Source organism: Pseudorasbora parva, chromosome 10 (assembly GCF_024679245.1).
Source record: "Pseudorasbora parva isolate DD20220531a chromosome 10, ASM2467924v1, whole genome shotgun sequence".
Lineage (NCBI taxonomy): Eukaryota > Metazoa > Chordata > Actinopteri > Cypriniformes > Gobionidae > Pseudorasbora > Pseudorasbora parva.
Genome location: NC_090181.1, coordinates 29,764,296 through 29,791,091, shown reverse-complemented (window position 1 = coordinate 29,791,091; position 26,796 = coordinate 29,764,296). Strand labels below are relative to the sequence as shown.

Here is a 26,796-nt window from a genome sequence, read left to right as displayed (position 1 = left end):
AACCACATTTTTTCAAATAAGCCCAAAAAACGCGACCCGCAACTCAAGATTTTTTACCGCGGCTTGCCAAAAAAAGATGCCCAAAGTCACGTGTTATACGCAGACTTGGTAGGATACTGTCGAATCAAACCAATGTGGGACTACAGTGATTGGATGTCGTGCATGCAGCGCACGTGCTCTTTGCATGCATAAAGGTGCACATTTTTTCACAGATGCAGATACACTGAGAGCGGCGCGGCCTTGTGAAAAAAAATTGCCCCAGGTTTTCATAGGAAGTAGCAAGTCTTCTCGAGTCAAAAGGCGCAAGTCCAAGTGAAGTCACGAGTCACTGATGTTAAAGTCCAAGTCGAGTTGCAAGTCTTTGTACATTTTGTAGGGTCAGCAAATTCATGACTCGAGTCCACACTTCTGCCGTATAGTTTATTTATAGTTCGATTACGGATATTTCACGTCATGTTCGAATGCATATTCGATTATCGAGTAAAAAGTGACCGCCCTAATGTGAATTTCACTTACCCTTATTGGTCATACTCAATTCTAGCCAAAATGATTCTGAAACTGCTCCTTTGGGCTGTAATTATGGGGCGTGTTTCAACCGAACCAGGAAAGACCTCATTTGGATAGACCTACAACCAATCAGAGCAACGGAGCGATGCATTACGTTAGTTGTCTAATGTCAACAGAACTCAACTGCACTGTTGCCAAGTCTGCATTTTTTTCCCGCGGGTTTTCCATGTCCGCGGGTTGAAGCGACTATTATGTGATATATAGACCCATGAATGCAAATTTTAGCTGGCAACCTTGCCAAAATAACACTCATTTACTCACCCCCCCCCCCCACCCCCCCATCTAAACAATCTAAGCCGGTGTTGTAAAAAAAAGAATTTAAAGAAACACAGAGTACTTACCAACATGATCATCATTTCATAGACAAATAGTGAAGGTGAATGCATGTATCAAAAAAGCTCTCCGTTTAGGATTTGAACAAATATAATCCAAGCCCCTTTGATGACGTGGATGATTACGTTACTGTTTATCATCTGTCCGTCATCGTATATATATAATACATATACATACAGTACAGATCAAAAATTTGGACACATTACTGGTTCACTATCCTTGTGGGGACTCTCATAGACATAATGGTTTTTATACTGTACAAACTGTACACCCCTAAACCTACAGGAAACATTCAGCATTTTTACATTTTCAAAAAAACATCATATATATGTTTATAAATCCTTTTACATTTTGGGGACCGCTGGATGTAGGTGATCTCAGGTTTATATTACATTGTAATATAAACAAGTACACACACACACACTCACTCACAGTTTGTTTTTGTGACATATGGGGACATTCCATAGGCGTAATGGTTTTTATACTGAACAAACCGTATTTTCTATCCCCTTACACTGCTCCTACCCCTAAACCTACCCATAACAGGAAACATTCAGCCTTTTTACTTTCTAAAAAAAACCTCATCCTGTATGATTTATAAGCGTTTGGAAAAGTGGGGACATGGCCAATGTCCTCATAATTCATGCTCTCCTTATAATACCTATCTCATACACATGTCATTATGCATATGTGTCCTCGTATGTCACAAAAACATGCCCCCCTCCCCTTGGTATATATCAGTTAAAACTAAAACAATATATTGTTTTATAAAACAGTGCAGTGTGAAATTTTGCTAGTTGCATAAGTTTGCTTCTTTAAAAAAGATTCTCTACAGTTTTGAAAGAATGAAATATCCTTGACACTAATATCAAACCTAACTCATTTCTTGACCATAAAAGTTGTTGAGCATAATATTTATTCAGATTTATGTCACGTCAAACCACATATTGAGGGCCTGTTTCTGCAGCCGTATCATCCCAGAGACTCTTATTAATTCAGTTTGCTAAGGAATCTTTATAACGCTCAGCCAAATGGTGGCATCGCCCCCGCTCGGCTCCATTACAGCGTACTGGAATGTTGTTTTCTTATTCCACGCTCACCCTCTGAGCGTCTTCTTAGTAATTGTAAAACATCCCTAGATATGCAAGTTTGGTGTATTATTATGATATTAGGCGGATGTCTGTTTCTCACTGCTGTTTACACTCCTCCAGTGCTTCTCATTTTTGGGACTAAGTCACATGACCGGGATCAGTAACAGATCCATGCCACATAATTTGTTTAACAAACTTAAGCACCTGTTTGAGTTGTTCATTGGCTGTCCCTCATTGGAATGAATCACATTTTGCCCTTTGACAGCTGACTTGGAGAGGTCTATGCTGGAATTTGTTTTCCCCTAATGATTTTAGCATTTGTGCTTTTGTGTCAGGAGAGGTTTAGGACGGCTGTTGTTAATCTGTAACTAGGCCACCACAGTTTCTTTGGCAGGGATCTCTAGGTTCTAGACCTGCTTGTCTTGTAAAGGGAAGATGTGGATAACGAGGACAGTCCACAAGAGCATTGAAGGAAAACAGACGTTTAATCCTCCCGCTTCCTAAATTAGCCGCTTGTTTGTTCCTGGTAAATACAGTTGTTGTTTCTCGACATAAATGTGTCTCCTATATTATGTCAGTATCTTAAAGGGGCCATGTTGTACTACTTTTTGCAGTGTCTGACGCCCACTAGTTAGTTAAGGTGTTCTGTACCAAAAATAGTTCACTTCTTAACTCTTGCATAATTATTTACCACTCTCATTCTCTCTGTTTCATTTTTTTTTAAAAGTGTATTATTTACCTTGTCTTAGTACAGTAGCAAAAAAGTCTGTTATATACATCGGTGTAAATATGTTGTGGTATAAACGAATATGTACATTACCGTTCAAAAGTTGGGGGTTGGTAATAAAAAAAAAGAAGTCTCTCATGTGCACCAGTGCTACATTTACTTGATCAAAAATACAGTAAAAGCGGTAATATTGTGACATTTTATGGCACTTTTTTATTTTACATATATATATATATACACACACACAATTTATTTTTTATTTTTTCCCCACATGATCCTTCATAAATCATTCTAATATGCTGATTCGGTGCTCAAGAAACATTTCTTATTGTTGATAAGAGCTGTGCTGCTAAATATTTTTGTGGAAACTCATGCAATTTTTCATTCTTTGAATAGAAAGTTAAAAAAACTAAAAGAAATTACTTTTTTTCAGCAAGTGCAATCTCAGATTTGTATGGCAACAGGGTCTCCAAAATTAATAAAATGTCAATATAAAATGTATATTTTAGCATAAAAGCACAACTCCTATTTGGATTTAATTTGGTGTTATTAGTAGCTATTATCCAGAATGTTTTATTATAGGCTATACACAATAGTTTTTTTGTTTTGTTGTTGTTTTGCCAAAGCTAGCATAAGATCCTGTGTAACCCTTTTGATTTTAATTACCACGGTAGGGATGAAACGGTATTGAAATTTAACATCACGGTTATAGTGACCCAAATTATCACGGTTATCAATATTATCACGGGTTTGTTCAAATGAGATAGTGTTCAAAAAGAACCAATGCACACACTGAAAACATTTAAACGAGTTTTATATTTGAAAATCAACAAACAACAAATAAATCAAACTGCTCTATGCCCTTTTTAAAAACAAGATTCTATTCTGTGGGATTTCCTTCCTTATATTGGCTGTCAATAGCATCAGAGTGCATTATCTTTATAAATATGTTAAAGCAATATTCTCATCAGTGTCCTATATGACGCATTTAAATCTAGCATTATACCCGACAACTAGATGAACACTTTACAGTCAGTTTTATACAGCCGCGCATACCAATGTATGTAACTTTAGAGACGGTCCCTAAATTTGCGAATCTCGAACGTCAAGCCAACTTTATTGGCTTGTTCACAAGGGGGGTTCACACTGGAAATTCCCAAAAAGGTGCACTTTAAATACCCCAAATGATGTACTAAATTAACAAAAAAAAGTGTGGAATTTGAACACTTCATGCACTCAACTGTTTGTCGCAACTTTAAGTACATTGTGAAGGAGGAGGGGCAACATTTTCCAATCTTGAATGCCAACATAACCTTGTAAAATACATACACTACACATTTGAATACATGCATAAATGCAGTGTATCATTTGGGACGCAACTTAATGTTTCCCAAACACACACTTTCCCATGCACAATTGCAAGTCAATCAGACTCAGAGTCAAATATATAGTGGGAATGATTGTCCAAAGGCTTGCCAAACAGGTTTCTGTAGACTGTTTGAAGGTCTATAGTGTGTTTTAATATCTCTGGGTTGAGTGTAGCGGTCATACTGTACAATAGTCCAGTGGTTTGTTGCTATTGGGTGTGAATTGGTAAAGCGTGCAGTCTAGGCATGAAGTCGGCATGGCTTAACCTGAACGTTGTTTGCACTCCAGATGTCCTGTGTAGCCTGTGAAGTTTGACTGTACAGTATACTGTTTGACTCCCACTTAAAAGCTATCTCACATTTAAAGTGACCAGCTACACTTGCCATTACGGGATGGTAAGAGAAATCTGAAAAACAAAACATGCATTGCTATGACATGAAAAATCAAATTTATCACAAACAACTGACACACAGTCATTATGTCATGACAGTATCTTATTTCCTAATTTTGACTTTCTAATTATGTCCTTCTCATTTAATTTTCATAATTTCAACTATTTGTCTATTAATTATGACATACTGTCTTATAATTTCATCTTTTTGTCATAATTTTTCACATAGTGGATGTACTTTCATCTTTCATAATTTCAACAATTTCACTCATAATTGTGACTTAGTATCTCAATTCTATCTTTTCGTCATAATTGTGACTTTTTTTGACTTATAATTATGACAGTATATAATTTAATTGTCATAATTTCAACAATTTGTCTAATTATGACTTAGTATCTTATAATTTAATCATTTTGTCATATTTTTGATTTTCAAATAATGTATGTCCTTTGATCTCTGTCATAATCTAAACTATTTGTCTTGTAATTATGACTTAGTATCTCATAATTTCATCTTTTTGTCAATTTTGACTTCTCATAATTTGGACTTGTGACCTTTTATGTCATAATTATGATGTACCAAAGCATTTTATTTAATAGAAATTGGACAACTCCGAGAGCAGAACATTTATTTGTTGGTAAATGTTTCAAATAAAGCTTTTGAATATCTTTTAATAAGTTTTAATAATATGATGATAGTTATTTTTCAGAAGCACTCCTTGACTTGTAGCAGCATAAAAAAAAAGCATACAAAGTTTTCCTGACACGACCCTAGCCTGAACTTATCCAGGCTGACTCGGAAATTGTTGATATTGAGTGAAATGGTTTGGTTGACTATTAACATCCCATTGAGTCTTACTGAGTGTGTGTATAGGCCTATTTATTTATTTTTTGACCTGCTTTGACTTTACACAGGATACTATGCATAGCTTAAGCTTTATTCCAGGTAATATCGCCACCTTTTTATCTCGCAATTGACATTTTTCTTGCAGTTGTGTGAAAAGTCGCAATTATCTTTTAAAATGTTTTATTCTGTGGTGGAAACGACCTTACAGGATACAGTACCTCCATCACTCACAAGTGTACAGTGAGGGCTCTACTTAACAATCTTAAAATCGAAAAAAATTAAACCAATCGGAGGGAAGCGTTCCAGATTAGTTTCCTAATGTAGGTAGATGAATCACTGGTTTTAAACCTCCTCGGGGGCCCTCTTGACATAAGGCACTGAAGGGGAAAGTGTGTGTTTGAAGGGTTGTGTTCTGATTACTGAGGAGGAAAACAGGAAATGATGTGTTCAAACATGTAAACATGTCAGAAGGCCTCAGTGAAAGCTTTCATTCTTTTTGGTTTGGTAAATCAATCACACTGAGCAATTGCTTTTGTAGGGGCGTATATATTATATAAGATATTTTCATATATTTATGTTAAATGAAATACATAAAAATACTTTATTTTATTTATGTATTTATTTCTTTTTTTAATCAATCTTTGAAATCAAAATCTGTAATAATGTGCCATTTTTTTGAGCAATAAACTCACTCAAAAATAAACGTCACAATTAAATATAAAGAATTATTACTCTTAAAACAAGCTAGCCTATTTGTCTTGCTAGGTTAATGTAATAGTAGATAATCATTCATTAAACACAGGTCATCCCACAAGAAAACAATGGATTTATGGCTTTGACACTTTTTAATAAAAGTTATTAAGCAAAGTGTACTGTATTCATGTCAAGAAAAGTGTACGCAATCATTTAATAAATCTTCTTGCTCTTTCAAGCATCACGAGTAGCGATAACATTTCACACCATCAGTAAAAGAGGAAGAGGTCTTAGTCTCATGACAGCAAACCGCAGCATTATGCATTTCCAAAAGCGTGACTCAGTGATTTGGACGTCTTACGGTAAAAATACATTTAAGGAAATGAGACTAATGTCTGCAAGTGGGTCACAAAAAGGGCTTAAAAATCAGTCCTCTGAGAAGACAGCTGTCCACTTCCTTTTTTTTCTCGAAAGTGGCTGCAGTGTGTGTGTGTGCGTGCACATGCGTGCGTGCGTTTGTGTGTGTGTGTGTGCGTGCTTATAGAAGTCATGGGTTCACATTTTATACCAAACAAAACATGTCTGTTTTAGCACAGGCCTATCCTTATTTGTTTGCTCACTTTTTTTTTCACTTCTCTTTTAGTTTGACTTTTTTTCACTTTATTTCAATAAATAAACAATAAAAAATATATATTTTACATTGAACACTTGGGAGGGAAAAAGTACAAAAGCTGTAACTGGGGCAGTACTCTTTTAAAAGTTACTAATACAATTTAGGTTCTAAAATGTATATGCTTTAGATACAAATATGTACTTTTGGGTATCCGACTGCTAATACGCACCCGTACACCCTTGCTAATATGCACCCTTAGTAAATTAGGCAAAAAAGTTTACCTTTGAAAAGGGTACTTCTCCAGTGGCCATTTTTTTGTGCCTTTTTTTTTCTGAGAGTGAATACTGGTCATACTGTACATGTTACCAGACCATCAGAGACAATCAGGGCTCTTTTGACTTGGACCAGTAAGCAACTATCTGGCTACCAACATCTTAGCAACCCCATAGCAGCACACTAACAACCACTTAGATCACCCTAGCAACTGCATTGCAATACTGGGGCATCGTTTTTCATTAAAAAAAATTTAGTTCTTCTTTTTTCATAACCGACTTTTACCTTTCTCCACCTTGTGACAAACAAATTGCAATATCAAATCTGTTTGCAGGCAGTGCCTGCATTAAAGGCGGAGCATGCTGACCTTGTTTTTTTGTGTAATACGGTGTGCTTTAGGGTGGGGAGCTGAGAGCAGATAGATAGGAGCTTTTACCGCTGCCTTTTCTCTGTGAAAGCACTGCGCTTGGGGCGACACGGTTCCCTTGAGCCTACCGCGCTCTCGTGAGATGACGAAACGCGAGGTGCAGTTTGTGTGTTTATTTTTGGGAGTCTTTCTTCTCTTTAGAATCACTCAGAACCGTGCTGTGCTGTCGTGTCCCGGTGGTAGGATGCATCTGCTGACAGGAAGACACATGAGGATGACACACATCAACATGCGCAATTCATACACGAGGATTGACTACTGCACCTTTTCTTATTTAATAATGAGCATTATATTTTTTTTCTTTAAAAGTCAGTTAAAATGTTAAAAGTATATTTCATCCTAACTTTTGAGACATTTTCCAGACTTCAACTTTCAGACTTCTTTAAGACTTCAAAAAAGAAAATAATACTTTTATTCAATCAATCAGAGTGACTGTAAAGACATTTATAATGTTACAAAAGATTTCCATTTTAAATAATTAATTTTATATTCATTAAAGAATCCTGAAATAACTGAAGACTGGAGTAATGATGCTGAAAATTCAGCTTTGTCGTCATAGGAATAAATAAAATTTTAAGATATATTACAATCTATATATATATATATATATATATATATATATATATATATATATATATATATATATATATATATATATTACTTTTAAACCTCTACACCAGCATATTTTATACTTTAGTTAATCAGGATATTTGCTGAATAGGCTACTGTAAAACAATGTAAATATGTAAAAGTAGATGGTCATAATGTTAATGTGCTTTATGGTTATGTCATATCCATAATGATTAGAGAATAGCCCTTTTTTAGCTAAAATTATATAGGTGGAAGGGCGAGGGAGCTTTGCAAAATGAACATTGGCATTTATCTGCAGTACTTTTATTTTAAAAGAGTATTTTTTATTTATTTATTTTTCTTTAATTTTTTTTTTTTTTTTCTTAATTTGTCAATTTTAATTCAATGGAAATTATTGAATTTGTGATGACCTTAAAATTAATTTTAAGGCTTTATTGAAAATAATAAACTTAATTGTAAGTCATTGCAGATGCCCACTGCTCTTGTACATATACTAACAACACCGCATCTGTTCTCGAGTTGCACGTGCCTCTGATGGCTGTCAAATGCCTGTTGGACGGGTGTCGTAGTCCAGTGAATGGAGGCATCTGCAGTTCTCTTGATAGTCATGAGCAATGCTGCTTTGGTTACACAGACTAGAGATCGACCGATATGGGCTTTTCTATAGCCGTTGCCCATATTTAGAGGTCAGGGTCAGCTGATATGTGCTGCCGATTTTTTTGGGCCAATATTTTGAAGTTTTCCCCTTTATTTGTATGATAAAATGTCACACTAATAATAAGTGGATGTACAACATTTCTAAACTTAATTATTTATTGAACACTGACTTGAAACTTAAAAATGTTGCACAGCCTTATATGCAAGGACAATGCTAAACCCTGACATTCTTGACAGTTTAAATACAGTTACACGATTATTTGTACGACCTAGTATGGTGATACAAACGTGGCGCTTTTCTTAGCGGGCTAAAATAGAGCTATGGCGGAATAGCACTTCTGAGAGTACTTCGACTCGGCGCAGTAAAAAATCACGCCTGAAAAATCCTCCCTCGCATCTCCCCCTCCAGATTTTTTTCCGCTTGTCGCCATACTTGATCGTTCAACTATTCGTGTAACTCATAGACCGTAAAAAAATATGGACGACTCGACATCATCTATTTCCGCTTGCCAGATTTGAAGCTTTCAGGCGGCCTGCACGGCGCTGACATCTTGGGACCGAGTCTGCGCAGTAGAGATTTTGAGATAATTTAGCTTTAGTGGGCTAAGCTAAATGCTACCAGATCACTGTGCGTCAGAGCGATTAAGTGCATGCACTGAGACGAGAGAGGTATGTATCAACTCGTCTTAGGTAAGGGAATAACATAGTTTAATATGAAAACGCGAAAACGTTGCCTTTAACAAGCAAGCTGCTGATAGTTTTCGACTACAGTCCTTAAAGTTAATGGCAAGTAAACAAATCTTCAGCCAGCTGTAGCATTATGCCAGTTCCCGACGGTACTATGCTATTCGTTTTTTCTTTCACTAAGTGGAGCAACACTTAATAGCTTGCTTGTAATAAATTGTAAATATATGGCCATAGGACTTTGAACTATCAGAATTTAAGCCTTACCTTTCTCTCCCAGGTCTTCCAAATGTTTTTGCTTGGGGTCCTTCACATGCGCCAGCAGCTGCCGTTCCACTGCACCAATAACACGGCTGCCCGTGGAAGTGCCTGACTTTAAATCGGCGCTACTGAACGCGGATATCGGCCGATACAGATATATTTAAAAATGCCAAATATCGGCCCGATATATGAGCCGACCGATATATATTGGTTGACCTCTAACACAGACGTTCATTCAATTTTTTTGTTGTTGCTGTAACTCTTGCAGGTTTGCCATAAGAATTTTGCAATTATACAGAGATCACTTGGCACTTAACTTTCTTAATGTGGTCTACAATCTTAAAGCGCTTTGTTGCATGTATCTAGAGAAGAGCGGAGTCAAGACTAGGATCCTATGTGCGATCAGGAATGTAGACATGACATGCAAGTTTTCACTGTTGTTTCTTAAATGAAGAAACCTAGTAAATTCCCATTATCCCTTGCCGTATTGGAAGTTTTGTCACTGTGACCTGTCCAAGTTAATTCCATGCATGATACTTACTTATATTTTGTGTCACAAATATTACATTTATTCAAACAGATATTTTTTTTTATCCCCCCTACCCCAAAACATTTTTTTTTAACATAGACTACAGAATGGATAATTTTACACATTATTTAGTTTAGTTTAATTCATCCAGATTTGTACAGCTCTATATTAAACCATTTTAGTGCTGACTAGCAGCAGTAGTTTAGTAGTTCACACCGCAAGTCTTAATGCTTAATTCAGATTTTTGGCTGTTCACATAACCTTTTAAAATGTGGTCTATATCTGATTCTAGTGTGAACTGTATGAGGTTTCAAACTAACCCGCATGTGCAAAAGAACAATATCAATGACATCAGACACAGCACGCTGTTGCACTAAAGTTCGGGCGGTTATAGAGGAAGTAAGCGTTTTCGCATTTATTTAAAAATGTTTGTGTAATGGAAGCCATAACATTAATGAGCATGTGCTGAAGAGGAGATGAACGAAAAGAAAGATAGAAAAATTGGTTATTTTGGCCTTTTGTAACCATCTTTGGGCACTAAGGCCACGTTTTTCTGTGTCCCCGTTCTTCCATTTCGTGTGCTATTTTTTTTTTTTTTTAAACGGAGCGGTTACGGTAGGATCCTTCTTGTTTAGCTTGAATTGAAGTATCTCCCCATATACTAATTAGGTCTAACACCTCACTCTCCCTCCATTGACTCGCTCCATCGCTGTTCTCCATATCTCGTCAAGTTTTTAATGTTATTGTCTGTGTCTGTTGTGTCTAGGGCTAATTCGGCGGTGCATAATTGTGACAAATGTTGACATAGATTGATGTAAAAGTTGAATCAAATCTGCCTTGGTTGTTCACACTGCGGCCGCATTGAAAAAAGCTGATCATATGTATGTGGTCTAAATCTGATTTGAAAAAATCAGATCTGGGCTAGATTTGGTCGGTAATTGTTTTAGTTTTTTTAATGAAAACCCTTGCTCAACAAGGCTGCACTTATTTGATCAAATGTAAAATTGAAATATTACAATCTAGAATAATTTTTCTATTTTAATATGTTTGGAAATGTAATTTATTCATTTGGCAAAGCAGCCATTTCTCTATACAGTGCCACATGATCCTTCAGAAAATGGTTGTATTTTTGTGGAAACTGCAAATTTTCTTAGGATTTTTTGAAAGTTTGAAAGAACAGCCAGCCATTGAAATAGATATATTTTAGAACGTTATAAATAAGTTTAATTTTGATTGAGTTAAAGTATTCATTTGCTGAATAAAAGTATTCATTTCAAATGTACTGACCTCCTATATTTTATGTTGCTACAGTGTACATCACCTGTTAATGTATGTTATTAAATTTGTGTGAACTACATAAAGGCCAAGTCAGAGTGAAAACAGTCAGTGAATGCTTATCAGTAAATGCTTATCAGTTATGCTTGTGCAAGTAAGTGTGCTTGCCTTTGGTTCACATTAGGGCTAGAGTTGAAAAGACCTTGGGTAAAACCAATACCTTTCAGTGGTTATTTAGCTCTGCAAGCGCTTGCTTAACCCAGGAGATGATTCTGTTTAAATAAACTCAGAGATAAAGCCTGGTCACCCTTATCTTTGCTTTAGCACAAGCTAGTCATCACTTGGCCTGTGAGCTGGCTTGAAGTAGAGATAGCAGAAGTTTCTTGGTGAAAGCAACTTTTTGTACTGATAATACCTCTCCTCAAATACCCACAGATGCTAGAGTTTGCCCTGGTCACGTTTGTAAGTAATACAATCTTACCATGTCCTCTTCCACAGGTGATATTCAAAGCCAAGGCGAAGTATTCCCCAGAACTCAACAAGTACAAGTAAGAGACCTTCTTTCTTAGCTGTATGTGCTGTCAGTGAATTAAAGGGATAGCTCATTAAAAAATGAAAATGCTGTCATCATTTACTCCCCCTCAAGTTCTTCTGCTGAGCACAGAAGATATTTTAAAGAATGTTTGGTAACCAGAGAGTTGACGCCTTTGTAAAATAGGAAAAATAGGAAGTCAATGTGGTCCATCTACTGTCTGGTTACCATCATTCTTCAAAATATCGTCTGTGTTCCGCAGAAGAAAGAAACTCATACAGGGTTGGAACAACTTGAGGGAGAGTAAATGATGACAGAGTTTAAATTTTTGGGTGAACTACCCCTTTAAGAAAAGTGGTTGCTTTGAGAGAAAGCATTATTATGAACAATAATGCTCTTTCTTTACATTTTTTTCTTACAGTCATTGTTTACGAACTTTTGTCACCCCTGAAATCATAACTTTTTTCCCAGTGCTGTTAAGTTTAGAGTGGTGTAGGGATAATGTATTTTTGTAGGCGAACTGGGAAGTTATTATCACCCTCATTCCCTTATCAAAAACCCAATAGGATTTTTCCATTGCCGTTTAATGTCCCTGACAACCTCTGTAGTCCCATTTAGCCACTTATTAGCAAATGCCTTCTACAAGACAAATGAAAGCTTTAAAAAAATCACAAGAGAGTATCACTGATGTATTTTATGTTGTAGAATAAAACGACTTGAGCTTGTTTTTGCCACGGACGTTATTTCAGGCATTTAACCAAAAACCCATTCCGATAATGGACCCAGCTAAAATGCTAGCTCATTTCTAGGTTTTGGTCTACAAAAATACATCATCCCTGCACCACTCTATTGAACGGCGAACTGCTGTCTATACACTAAATTAATTTAAAGAGATAGTTCAAAAGAAAATGTTCATTTACTCACCCATTTCAGACCTGTATGATTTCTTCAAGATGTTTTTTTTTTTTTTTAGCAGAATTTTCATATTGATCTTTGAGCGACACTGAGCCTGTCAAGGTTCAAATACCAAAGCACTGTCGAGTCACTGATCACAAAACACCTTGTAACTATCAAATCTCAATTTTTCATGTTCAAACTGTCATGAAACAAACAATGTTAAAACGTTATTTATGCCTTTGAAGACTGGAGCAATGATGCTGAAAATTCAAGGTCACATGATCCATCAGAAATCATCCTAATATGATGAAATGTTTCTTATTATCAATGTTGAAAACAGTTGTGCTAATTAATACTTTTATAGAAATCCATGACACATTTGTGTTGAATTTGATGAATAGAAAGTTACAAAAACGGCATTTTTTTGTAATTGAAAACTTTTGTAACATTTCTAAATGTTGTTTACACTTTACAGTTTAATTATTTTAAAGGGGTAGTTCACCCACAAATAAAAATGGTCATTTACTCACCCTCATGTAGGGTTGGGCATCGTTTTGATTTGAACGATTCCGATTCCGATTCTTACTTTCGATTCCGGTTCTTTTCGATTCTCGATTCCGATTCTTTGAGGGGTGGAGTCAAAACGTGTCACATCGATATTCAATGCTATTTTCAAAACCACAGGGGGGAAAATGCTGCATATACTGTCAATTAGATATTTTTTATATAATTATTTTTTTTGTCTGTCTTTTGAAAGTCTAGGCAATCAAAAAGTTCTTCTGAAGAGATCACTTTATATGATAAAGTTTTTAAGCTTTTTCTCCTATATAAACATTGATCAATTGCTATTAAAATTCTCTCACAAATATTTGCTAACTCAATGAATTTTTACGGGGTAATTGTGTTGCAATAGCTTACACACGGCACAAGTAAGCTTGATTTCGAATGGTAAATTGAATTTAAAAAGACGACTAAACAGTAATTAAATAAGAACAAATAAACATATTACAAAAAAATAGCACAAATAAATAAAATAGAATAAAATATATAAATGAAATAGACTGCTTTATTTGTTCTGGTAGGTCTAACATTCAGGTAAGAAACTGAATTAACAAACGCAAAGTGGCTAATTCAATTTAAAATAACATTGGATAATGTTTTTTGCAAAAAAATAAATAGTTTTATATAAAACCATTAAAGTTACACATGTTGATCAGTCAAGAGCAGTGTGATCGTTTGTCTTTTTGTAGTTTGACTTTAAATACCTGCGGTCCCTTTAAGAACTGCCGCACTCATGGATCCTGAACACTGTTCCTGTTACTCATTCTTCATTTCTTCCTGAATTGTTTACGACTGTGCTTACATTAATACTCTTCAAAATGTGCACTGAGAATTTGGTCGATTGTATTTGACCAATAATAAGCTGGAAAAATAAGCAAATATTTGCACTTGTATGTCAGAGGGGGCTTTATTACGGTATGTCTGTGTGTGAGCTTGAAATCTGAGGGATTCGTAGAATATGCGGCTGTGCGTCAACTCGCTGTTGGTCAGAGAAGGAGAGGAGAGGAGAGCGCAGCTGGGATCGATACTGTAGAAACTGAGCAGGCTATCTTTTCAGATATTTCAGGATCGATATTTGTGACAACACTAGTTGCACTGTGCCGACCCAGGCTTTTGAAAAGTGAAATAAATCCACACTTCAGAGCGCCGTTTACCGGGCTTCATCAGGTGGCCATGGAAACCAAAACTTGCGCGTTTGGAACCGATGATCGGAACCGAAAACAAATTTTCTAAACGATTCCAATGGAATCGTTATGTTTTAAACGGTTCCAAGTTGGAACCGGTTCTCGATGCCCAACCCTACCCTCATGTTGTTCCAAACCCATAAGACCTTCGTTCATCTTCAGAATCCAAATTAAGATATTTTTGAAGAAATCTGAGTTACAGCCCCTCAATTACAGCAATGTAATTAACACTTTCAAGGCCCAGAACGCTAAAGACATGGTAAAAATCGTCCATTTGACTCTAGTGGTTCAACCTTAATTTTATGATGTGACCAGAATACTTTTGTGCGCAAAAAAAGCGCAAGAGTCTGACACAGGCCACAAAAAGTATTCTTGTCACTTCATAAACTTAAGGTAAATAAAAAAATTTTTTTTAGGAATATTTAATGAATAGAAATGTCGAAAGAACAGGAATTATCTGAAATATAAAGCTTTTGCAACATTATAAATGTCTATACTGTCACTTGATCAATTGAATGCCTACTTGCTGAATACATTTATTAATTTCTTTAAGTCCCCCCGCCCCCCAAAATAAAAATCATAATTCTTACCAACCCAAAATATTTGAACAGAACACTAAAAAAGTATGTTGGATTTAATTGTGTACATTGTTCCCACATGAATCAATGAAGTTAAACAAACATCATTTGTTCATTTAACTTCAACATAATGGAATGACGTCATTTATGAGGTACTCAAGTGAATTTTAGATGGCTCCCTGACATGATTCAAGCATTCGGTTTCATATACTCAATTATCCACTTCAATTTCATATACTTATGTTACAAATCTGAATTGTAGTACTGTACAAGGTAGTTGACAGACTTTTAGCTAGGAATAACACACATTAATATGCTAAGAATTAAAAGCTCCTTCATCAAAGCCATTATGACATAGCTGTATTAGTCCACATGCAGCCTTAGCAAATTCCCCATTCTTCTCCACAATGACAACCCACTGTAATTTAAATTATTCTTATTGAATATTAAAGGGTTACTTCACCGATTAGCATATGGCTTTGTATCAGTAGACACAGACTTCAACATTCAGCATGCAAAACACAACAATGGTTGCTTTTTTTTTTTTTTTTTTACACTTAAGACCATTACAAGTTCATTTGCTGTCATTATTGGAGTTATACTGACAAAAGACAGCAAATAAAATGGTAAAATAAAGCCAAAAATAATAAAACCGAGTTAGGATTGCCCTGTGATTAATTTATTCATGCTGCAATGCATTCTGGGAGTAGCTACACTTCCTCAGCTCACAGACAGAATTATGTCTAGTTCTGCTTACAAACCCCAACTTGTATATGTAAGTTGGCTGAACTTTTGAAATTGAGTTACTTGTACTCAAGTCAAAAATGATGACCTAATTTGCTTAAATTCTGAGGCAATCAGTTTCCACAGCTTTTCCAAGTAAAGTCAACTTATTACTTTTTACAGTGCACATATTGAACAGACACTTGTACATTGTAGTATCTGTTCTCTAACTGAACGGATTTTATGAAAATTAACAGTGGGAAAGTGAAAGTGATCCAGTGATTCAGTAGCGAGTGGCCTCATAGAGCAGCGAAGCATTCTGGGAATTGTTGTCTTTCATCCCCATGAGACAAAAATAAATGTTCTGTCTTTTTTCAGTCTAGAAAGCACCAAATGAAAAAATAATTTCACATTTCTACTACATTAATGACCTAGTTTAAAAACAGATTAATCTTCCCAGCGCTGAAGTACCCCTTTAAACACAATCAAGTCTCCCTCTTTCTCATCTTGCTCAAAAAATACATAAAATAACACTTTTACACATAAAATAACATTTACTCACTCTTAAGTCACTTTTTACTCACTCTTAAGTTACTCACTCATTTAGCCATATGCAAAGCATGCTGGGAACTAACAAGCCCCGCCCAGTTTCAGTTAATTCAACACAAATCATTAATGTAATCTCAACACAAACAGATTACGTAAACTTCAATTTGACTTGCATTTAAGTGGATTGAACACAATCAAATTAATTAAGGGCAAAATGTATAGCAATTGTATTGATTTAGAGTAGTACAATGTTACAGCTTTATATTTTAGATAAATGCTGTTCTTTTGACCATTCTATTCATCAAAGAATCCTTAAAAAATGTCACAACTGCTTTCAACATTAATGAAATTCTTTTTATTGAGCAGCAAATCAGCATATTAGAATGATTTCTGAAGGATCATGTGACCCTGAAGACAGTAATGATGCTGAAATTACAGCTTTGCATCACAGTAATAAATTACATTTTAAAATATAGCGATTTTTATATTATTTCACAATATTACAGCTTTTTTTGTATTTTTAATAACATAAATGCAGCCTTGGTTAGCAAAAGAGACTTTCAAAAACAATTAAAATAGTACAGTGTCCAAATTTTTGACTGGTAGTGCATCTTTATTGTGGTTCTGAAGATAATTAATGACTGAGATTTTCATTTTTAGGTGAACTAACCCTTTAACATTAGTTACACAACTACACTAGTTAAGATGAAGTAACAGTAAGCAATACTTCTACAGCATTTTTTTGTTAACTTGGTCTCAATCTTGATATTAGTTAACTTTAATCTCAATATTTACTAATACATTTTTAAGATAAAAAAACGTTTTACATTAGTTAATACACTGTGCATTAATATGAACTAAAATTAACAAAGGTTAGTAATTTATGTAAGAAAATATATTAGCATTGTCAGTTAATGCATTAACAGATGTTAATAGCTGAGACTTTATTGTAAAGTGTTGCCTAAACGTTTTAATTGTTTGACCAATTTCAGCAAACAGATTAACGGTGAAGTGTTTCTTTTGTTATTCACACTGATTCTATCTGATTCTCATCTGCTTTTATGTTCCACACAAGAACAGAGATCACACAGCTTTGGAACAACATAAAGAGTGAGAACTTGGGTGAAAATGGAAGGATTTAGAAGTCTTTTTTCTTTTCTTTGGTTGAAATATCAAAAGACTTTAAAGACGTTTGAGCCAACAGACTACTTTGGCTTATCCTTTTTCTCATTCAGATCATTAATTAGGACAAATGTGGCTTTGATCAGATGATTTGAGCTGATGCTGAGTGAAAAGCTTTAAGATCAAATCCTCACGGCCTTCCCACCTTGTCCCATCCCAAAGGCAGGATGAGTGGGAGGAGGGCATGTGGCGGTGGAAAGGATTGACTTATGGCCCAGACAATCAATTCAATGTCTTTGAGCTTTGTTGTGGATATTTTCAATACAAATACACAACCTACTAATCTGATGACTTCACCACGGGCAATTCAAACAACTTCCAGTTGTTAATATAATGACATAACATACTTTTTTGTTTTTGTTTGTCAATGGTGCTGTAGTTTTCAGTTTCCTCAAAGTAGCAACTCGCCTAAAAATCTGGCGGTTTTCAGACCAGACCGGTTTTCATGGGTGAACAAATGGGCACGAGTGGCTGCTATTTAAGCAACTTGGCGCTTTATGTGAAAATGATAACTGCGTCAGGCTGAAACTAGCAAAAAACACTTGCCCTTCATATTGAAAATTACCGTTTTGACCACTTCTGAGGACATTTACATAAAATATTGCTATCACAGCATTTCCCTTGTATTTGCTTTTTTTATTATGCTGTATTTTTGAGTGAAGCAAAAATAGTGCGCATGAAGAATTATAGGATGGGGCTTGATTTTATTCCACAGAAGAGGTTGAATTTATTTATTAATAATATTAATAATAATAATCTTAATAAAACTTTTCCATGTAACCAAAAAAATTAAAGAAATCCATAGCATTTTAAATGGATTATCAAAAATGAAAGAAAAAAAAAAACATTCTTTAGATGAATCGTGTCCAATGCAAGTGGGGATGTTTAGTCGGGATGACATGAAATCATGAAATGAAATATTTAGGTTGTTCAAGACATGTTTATTTATTCATTATTTCTTTCTGTAAAATAATTTCACTCCCTTCTCAATAGGGTGCCCCTGTGCCTAGGATTCCTTCTGGCCGGTGTTTTTTTCTTGGTGGTGAACGTGACCTGTGCCATGCTGGTTCAGGGTGATGTGGCTGAGAGTCAGGTGAAGGATGCCGTTCTGGCACGAGTGCTGGTTAACGACAGCCTCTTCGTTCTCTGCGCCATCTCACTCGCCATATGCATCTTCAAGATTGCTAAAATGTCTTCTGCCAATGTCTACCTGGAGTCAAAGGTAAGTGAATAGGGATTCTGTTGGATTTGGAGATTTATATCAAGCATGTATTTGCATACTGGCTTACTTCATTGTTAATAAGTTGTTAGTACGTACTTTTTACTTAGAAGAATGCGATTGGGATCCAGAACAACAGTGCGGTGTTTTCAGTATGACTGCAATAACAGCTAATTGCTTTGACCGGTGTTGAGAAAATAATAACTGTTCTGTCTAAATACAGTGATCTTTGTGATTTGTGATCAAGGGGACATCAGTATGCCAGGCCACGGCCATTGGGGCAGCGGTTATCCTCCTCTACACTTCCAGAGCCTGTTATAACTTGGTTGTGGTGGCTCTTTCTCCTGAAGATCGGCCCAGCCCATTCAATTACGGCTGGTACAATGTATCTGACCAGGTACATTCAAAATAACTTTATATATTGTTATTGTTAAGGATGTGACAATAACAATATATATATATATATATATTGTTATATATAGTCACATCCCCCCCCCCCCCCCCCCCTTTCCACCTTGCTTATAAATGCCTTTGAGGCTGTGCGCATTTTACTTTTGCTTCCGCTTCCGATTGGGTGGCAATTGCTTGAATGGTTGAAAACACAACAACAGAACTCACTAATATTGAACAAAACGAATAAGGTGTTTGTGTGTGTGTGTGTGTGTGTGTGTGAGAATTAGAAGTGTTACCTCCAAATCCTGCCACCTTCATCAGGTTACGTGGTTACAGATTGCTCATGTTTGCTGGTTCCTTATTAGCATTAAGTTTAAATAAAAAATATTGCCAAATAGGCATTTTTACACTTCGCTTTGAAACCAAATCTTCCAGTCTGCTGGCCTCACTCTCGTCACGGGATAAATTAAATCTGACTCCTGCTGCAAGACTGCACTGCGACTTTCGTTCAGCTCACGCTGAATTGAGCTGAAGCGGGTTTTTGTATTGTATTGTCTGTTCTCTAATGGCTCGTTTCTCATTTTCACTAAGCGGTATGGTTCAGTACGGTATGCAATTTCTGCCATTTCCATTGTCAGAAGTTGTGAATATAGTTGTGTGGTACCCGAACCGTACCGTACTACTTTTTTGTCACCCTTCTGTTGGGGTACCTAGCACAGTAGTCCATTACTAAAGGGTGGAGATAGACTCCCTGCAGAACGTTGATTGTTTAACAGAGAATCGTCACTTGCACTTGCTTTTTCGGCTGGGTTTTTCCCAAGCGGCAACTCTCCCAGTTTCTCTTGGAGCCCATACGGAATTGAATTAAACTGCAATTCATCGACTGGCCGCTAGGGATAGGCTCCAGAAGGGAGCAGAATCTCATTGAACCCCATGTTAAAGCTGCACTATGTAACTTTTCCGTCCACTAGACGTCACCTATACGAAACAAAGGTGTAGCTTGATGCCGCCAAGTTTGACCTAAGAATCTTGATACATGTGGTTTTCACCTCACAGCCTGTGGAAAAAAATCGGGATAGGACTCGTACAGAAATCATGTTCATGGATGCGATTATTAACGTCCCTGTTGTATGAAGCAGAGCAGGACCGAGTGTTGAGGGAGCCGAGCAAGTGCGATTGTTACACAACACACAAGCGCAACGGGACTTTTATCATGACGGGACACAGTCGCCGACGCCATTTCCGCTTTTCCGGTAGTGATGAGTATGAGGTAACGCAGCTCTGTTTATCATATAAGATAGATTTGTGTTTAAAATAATGTTATGACGTTACTCTGTGCGTTCGCTCTGCTGCTGTGACACTTTTTACACACTGCTAAGTAGGGGATTGTAGTTATGCAATATATTGATACTATTATTACAGACATTCAACTGCAAATTAATGGAGTATTGATGGTCGTAAAGAACAATCTCCCTTCCAGAGCTGTGCTGTTGCGCATCGTCATGACAACGCAGCCATTACAACCTCCAGCGTTTTTTCTCCTCAGTTGAGACTTGCTTGTTGTTATGATACGGAAAATCCGCGGAGGTCTTTCTAATTTCACAGGTAGTTTGTTCCTGTATTGATTCTATATAAAATTGCAGATACAATGTAAAGTATTTGCTCTGGCATTTGTTTTAAATCATTTTGTTTCGTTATTATTGCTTGTTGTCATCTGATGACGACACGCAGAATGTGGAAGTTGGTCTGTGTTGTGTTTGTCCCGCCCCTCCTCCACTGTGATTGGACGGCTGGGTGAAAAGTGACAGTAATGAGCCCTGCGTTTTACTCAAAGTTGAACATGCTTCAACTCTCGGCAACCAGTAAAACTCGCTGATCGCTCAGCGCGTGAGCGTGAAATACTCGCTCAGCGCCTCGGTGCGCTCCAGGTGTTCTTAAAACCCGGCGCTCTCTTTGAAAACGCCAGCCAGTATTCTCTGTCCGCAGCGTTTCTGGAGTTTTCAAAGCTGCCATGTTCGTTGTGTTAATGTCCTTCCACCTCGCGCGCATGCATGAATCCAATGACGTGGCAAATTAAAATTCAATCTAGGCCTATTATTAAATCGATCCTCTGAGTTACGGATCGATCTTTAGAAATTAATATGAAAATCGATTCAGAATTGGTGAATCGATTTTTTTCAACACAGCCCTACTGCTAAGAGTAAAGCGCTTCTGCAGAAAAAAACGGAAACCGAGGGTGAAGCAGATATGACACAATTGACAGGCTACTCCCACAGACGTTACGGTTCCTTAGTAAAAATAGCAATTTTCTCAAAATTGACAAATAGTTGGAAACATTTGGGATATTGTTAGAACTCATCTGAACAAAATATATAACACTATAATATATAAGCCTGGTGGTTTTTGGATATTTTACTGCAAAAATCATACATAGTGCACCTTTAAAATGCCCAACTTTATAGCAGAAAAAAACATGTTTACAGCCTGGTACAAACTGTGGTTTTAGTCTATATAGCTGATTTAGCCCTTCATGACAACTTTGAGGGGGTTGAATTTTTTTATGACCCAGTTGTCATTACACACTAACTAAAGTTTGAAAGATGGAATCGTGAAGAACGGGACCTTTAAATCAAGTCTTAAAGTTCAGCATAATTAAGGGCGTGGCCACTCTGAGTGACGGGTGGATTGCCGTTTGTCTGCTGTCTGTTAGCCATCACCTCAGCTCCACCCACGTCCCGCCTCTTTGCCCATTGTCAGTTATCCGGGCGTGACACCAGCCCATCTCTACTTTACGCTTCAAAACTGCTCTTCAGAATCCTATGGGGGATGTCACGGACACTACGTCCATTTTTTACAGTCTATGGTCAACACTGTAACAGACTATCGCAGCAAGCCTAGTTATTGTTAATTCCAAGGGTCAAAAAGACAGTGGAAAATAAACTCAATTATGGCTGTTAAAGCTACACTATGAAATATTTTTTTGATTAAAAATTCATGAAATTCCATTATTGAGTGAGGACATAAAAACTATGCAGAGTCTGTGAGCAACAAAAGACTGCGAAAGAGCCTGTGCCAAAAAAAGATCTAAACCACAATGTTTTCTTACTGTCTGCGGGTCTTGACGCAGTATAACTGAACTGCTCTATTATAGTTATTAATGATAACCATGCAGATTCCTCACACTATCAGACTATCAGACAAAAAACAGCTGTGAAATAACTACTCCAGCAGCCATATCACCCTGTAGCCCAAGCCTGGTTTCCCACTGAAGCTAAGCAGGGCCGAGCCTGGTCAGTACCTGGATGGGAGACCAACTGGGAAAACCAGGTAGCTGCTGGTAGAGGTGTTAGTGAGGCCAGCAGGGGGTGCTCACCCTGTGGTCTGTGTGGGTCCTAATGCCCCAGTATAGTGATGGGGATACTATACTGACAAAGAGCACCGTCCTTTGGATGAGACGTTAAACCGAGGTCCTGACTCTCTGTGGTCATTAAAAATCCCAGGATGTTCTTCGATAAAGAGTAGGGGTGTAACCCCGGCATCCTGGCCAAATTTGCCCACTGGCCTCTGTCCATCATGGCCTCCTAATCTTCCCCCTATCCTGATTGGCTTAATCACTCGGTCTCCTCTCCACCAATCAGCTGGTGTGTGGTGAGCGTTCTGGCGCAATATGGCTGCCGTCGCATCATCCAAGTGGATGCTGCACATTGGTGGTGGTTGAGGAGATTCCCCCTTCTATGTAAAGCGATTTGAGTGCCTAGAAAAGCGCTATATAAATGTAATGAATTATTATTATTATTTACTCTGCAAGCGACATGCAATTTTATGCTGTAAACACACACGGTGATGCAGAGGCCAAATGTGTGATATGAAATGTAAAATGTTGACAACAAATTGTGTCTCTACTTATACACTGCTGTTCAAATGTTTGGGGTCAGTACGATTTCTTATTTATTTAGGAAATTAATACTTCTATTCTGCAGGGATGCATTACATTGATCAAAAGTGACAGTACAGACAATTATAATGTTACAAAAGATTTATAATCCTAAAAAAATTTCCACGAATATATTAAGCATCACAACTGTTTTTATCATTGATAATAATATTTGATGAGCAGCAAATCAGCATATTAGAATGATTTCTCATATGACCCTGAAGACTGGAGTAATGATGCTGAAAATTCACAAGGATAAACAAATGCTTTTTAATATTTCACAATATTAATGTTTTTATAGCTTTGATCAAATAAATCGAGCCTGCATGTGATCATCAAAGATTCTTTCAAAAACGTTTAAAAAAATGTTACCAACCCCGAACTTTTGAGTGATAAATATTTAGACAGCATAACGTTGATAAACCCTTATTGAACTTTAACTGTCCCAGATAAACAAGTCCCAGAGAGCTAGTGCTGCTAGTGTGCCACAGCTGTTTGAGTTAATAATCAATGTTGTTTTCACCTTAATGTGAGATTTATGAAGTTATTACGCATTTATGTCTGTCATAGCTGCTACTTCTTGTGTGCCCTAATTTAATACAAAAGTCATTCTATTGTGCGTGTGGTAAATTTGAATGCATGCCGTGTAATGAATTAGATTATGCTTCTTTTTTTTTTTAAATGCAGTTTTGTACCTCATGCTGTTTTATAAAGAGATGTTGTCTTCATTCATTCTAAATAAAGAAACTGAGCGTGGATTATGCTTCTTTGCGCAGTGCAGAAACAGCACTTCATTTGAGGGGATTTAGAAGGATATGGGCTCTGTGGGGTAAAGGTCTTTGTTTTGCTATAAATAGCCGGGCAAGGCTGCTGTGCTGAATGGATGGCTGCCTGGTGGTGACCTAGTTTGGGTTCACCTCTGAGATGGGCCGACAGGAAGCCGAGGTTCCCCTGATCGGTCTGCCCCCTTCTCTGACTCAGCTGCATGTGTTTGGGTGGCTGTCTGCTTGCTTAGTCTTCATAAAGCCACTTTGTCTGTCCCATGGAAAGCTGTTGTCAGGATTTGTTTCTCGCTGTTTTGATGCATAATACATTCTTCTTTGTCCTGTGTTGTCTTGTCTGGGGGGTTTTGGGGGTGTTTGGCAACAATTTTGATCATAATTAATAGTATATTTAATATAGTATAATTAATAGTATTCAAATATTACTATTATTATATTTCACTGTAAAATTAAACTCAGGTATTTAATAAAAATATCATAAAATTATTCCCTTAAAATAATTTTAAAAAATCATTAATAATAGTAATTATAATGTTAGTATCAATGTTATGGTTTTAGTATTTCTAAATAAAAATAGGAAATATTATATTTCACTGTAAAATAAAACTCAATAAAAATAATAATAATTTATTTTAAAGTACAAATGGAAAATTACAACACTAATAGTTAGATTGCTTAAAAACATAATGGTACAAATATTTTTTGGTTTTAATTTTAATTTTAGTCCTTGTTATTTTAATATTTTTATTTTATATTTATTTTAGTTTTAGTCATTTTAGAATTTCAACTTAAACTGATTTATTTTTATTTAAGTTTTTTTTTTTTAGTTCAATAGAGGAAACCTTTTAGTTTTCGCTAGCAATAACAACCCTAGTGTCTACTCTGACTAAGGTCTTTCGGCCTTTAGAGTGTATCGATTCATCAATATGGTCAAAAGTGGAAAGTTCTCTGTGTTCAATTTGTCTTGCATTGTGTTTGTGTGTCTCCAGGCGGATGCAGAGAAGATCAATGGGGAAGCCTATGTGGTCTTTGGGATCATCCTGTTCTTCTGGGAGTTGCTACCCACCAGTCTGGTGGTGTTGTTCTTCAGAGTGCAGCGCCCCAATCAGAACCTGGTGAAAGTCTAATCCTGTCTTACTTCTCTAAATCCGTCAGTCAATATCACAGCTGGACACTTACTCAGTGACGGGAGCCTGCTATTGGCTTTTTAAGCCCCAATGGAGAGCTGTTTTCCTGTCAGATAGAATTAATTACTCACACGTCTGCCCCACTGAAAACAACATCCCATGCTGCTGTGTTGGGCCAATCATATGGTTTTATTTATATTTTGTATACATTGTTTCCACAGACATCGGGCGGCATGATCAACAGCCACAGCTTTAGTTCCAGGGCGTATTTCTTTGACAATCCACGACGCTATGATAGTGATGATGATCTGTCTAGAAATGCAACTTCCCGAGGAGAGAGATGCAGGTATGTTTAGTCAAATATTATCTTTTCAAAGATAGGAGTGTTATAGTTACTTATAGTTAAGTTATGAAAGGAATGGAGGATAATTATTTTAGCTTTAAATTATTGAATTATTATTATCACAGTTGAACACAGTTGTGCTGCATAATATTACTGTGGAAACCATGATGCCCCCCCCCCCAGAATTCTTTAAATATTAAAAAAACTGCACTTATTTCAAATACAAATGTTTGTAACCATGTAATTTTACTGTCACTTTTGATCAATTTAATGCATCCTTGCTAAATAAGTGTTCATTTCTGAAAATGTATGGAACAAATCTTACTGATCAACTTTTGAACACTAGCATAACTAAAAATGACTGAGGGAGTCACTTTTAAATCTCAAGACTCAAGATTCAGTCTGATTCTAACCTCTGACTTATGAACAAATTCAAGGCTGTTAAATGAATATCTCATTAAAAAGAGCAAGTGTTAAAATTAGCTTTTTGTGTGTTCTTGTTACATTTAGTTATAGTAAATTATGCATAATTACATGCAACTAACCCTAACCCTGGTTTCACAAACAAGGCTTAAGTCTAGTCCCTGACTAAAATGCATGTTTGAGCTGTTTTAACTGAAAGCAACTTAAACTGACATATCTTAAAATATGTCAGTGCCATTGTTTTGTCTCTAGATGTTTTGTTCTTAGGTACGTTTATTAAAGCTTCTTAAATGTCCTATTGAACTAAGGTCTAATTCTGGCTTAATCTAAGCCCTGTCTATGAAACCAAGCCTATATTAAGATTACTCCGTACTGAAAGGGGTAGTTCACCAAAAAATGAAAATTCTCTCATTAATTACTCACCCCCATGTCATTCCAAAACCTGTAAGACCTTTGTTCATCGTTTAACACACAAAGATATTTTTGATGAAATCTGAGAGCTTTATGAGCCCTCCATAAACTGCAATGTAACTGCTGCTTTCAATGCCCAGAAAGGTAGGAAAGACATTGTTAAAATAGTCCATGTGACTCCAGTGGTTCAACCTTAATTTTAAAGCTACACTGTGTAACTTTTTTAGTTTATTCTTAGCTAAAGACACTTAGTTCTTTCAAAAATATGTGCTCATTAATGTATATTTACTTCTTTCACGTAATAAAGTATTTTAATAAGTTTATAATATGCAATTGAAAATACATACGAGAGAGGGGTTCGAATGCCGGTCACCATGTTGCCCCTCCATCTTGAAAATACACTAGCCAAACAGGGACATACCCGTAAATTCAAGCTTCGCTTTTCGCGTTTTAACACTCGATGGCAGTCATGAACGAGGTCGAACTGTCAGCCATGTTGATCTTGGACTAAATCGGCCACCGTAGGAGTTAAAACAAAATCGGAATTGAGAGGAACAGAAACTATTATTCACTAGATTGTCATATACCTTTACACCGCTAGATGGGGGAAAATATCACAGTGTAGCTTTAA

General features: G+C 36.5%; 1 protein-coding gene across 2 annotated transcripts in view; it reads left to right on the top strand.

Moving 5' to 3' along the window:
* The window catches only part of gpr137c (G protein-coupled receptor 137c), a 37,097-nt gene that overhangs the window by 8,032 nt on the left and 2,269 nt on the right, over positions 1–26,796 (top strand). For both annotated transcript variants that reach the window (XM_067455821.1, XM_067455820.1), the window contains exons 2-6: positions 11,826–11,875; positions 18,527–18,755; positions 19,000–19,149; positions 24,851–24,976; positions 25,210–25,334. In XM_067455821.1, the coding sequence (XP_067311922.1) occupies positions 11,826–11,875; positions 18,527–18,755; positions 19,000–19,149; positions 24,851–24,976; positions 25,210–25,334 (680 nt within the window). The remainder of the gene's footprint in view (positions 1–11,825; positions 11,876–18,526; positions 18,756–18,999; positions 19,150–24,850; positions 24,977–25,209; positions 25,335–26,796) is intronic.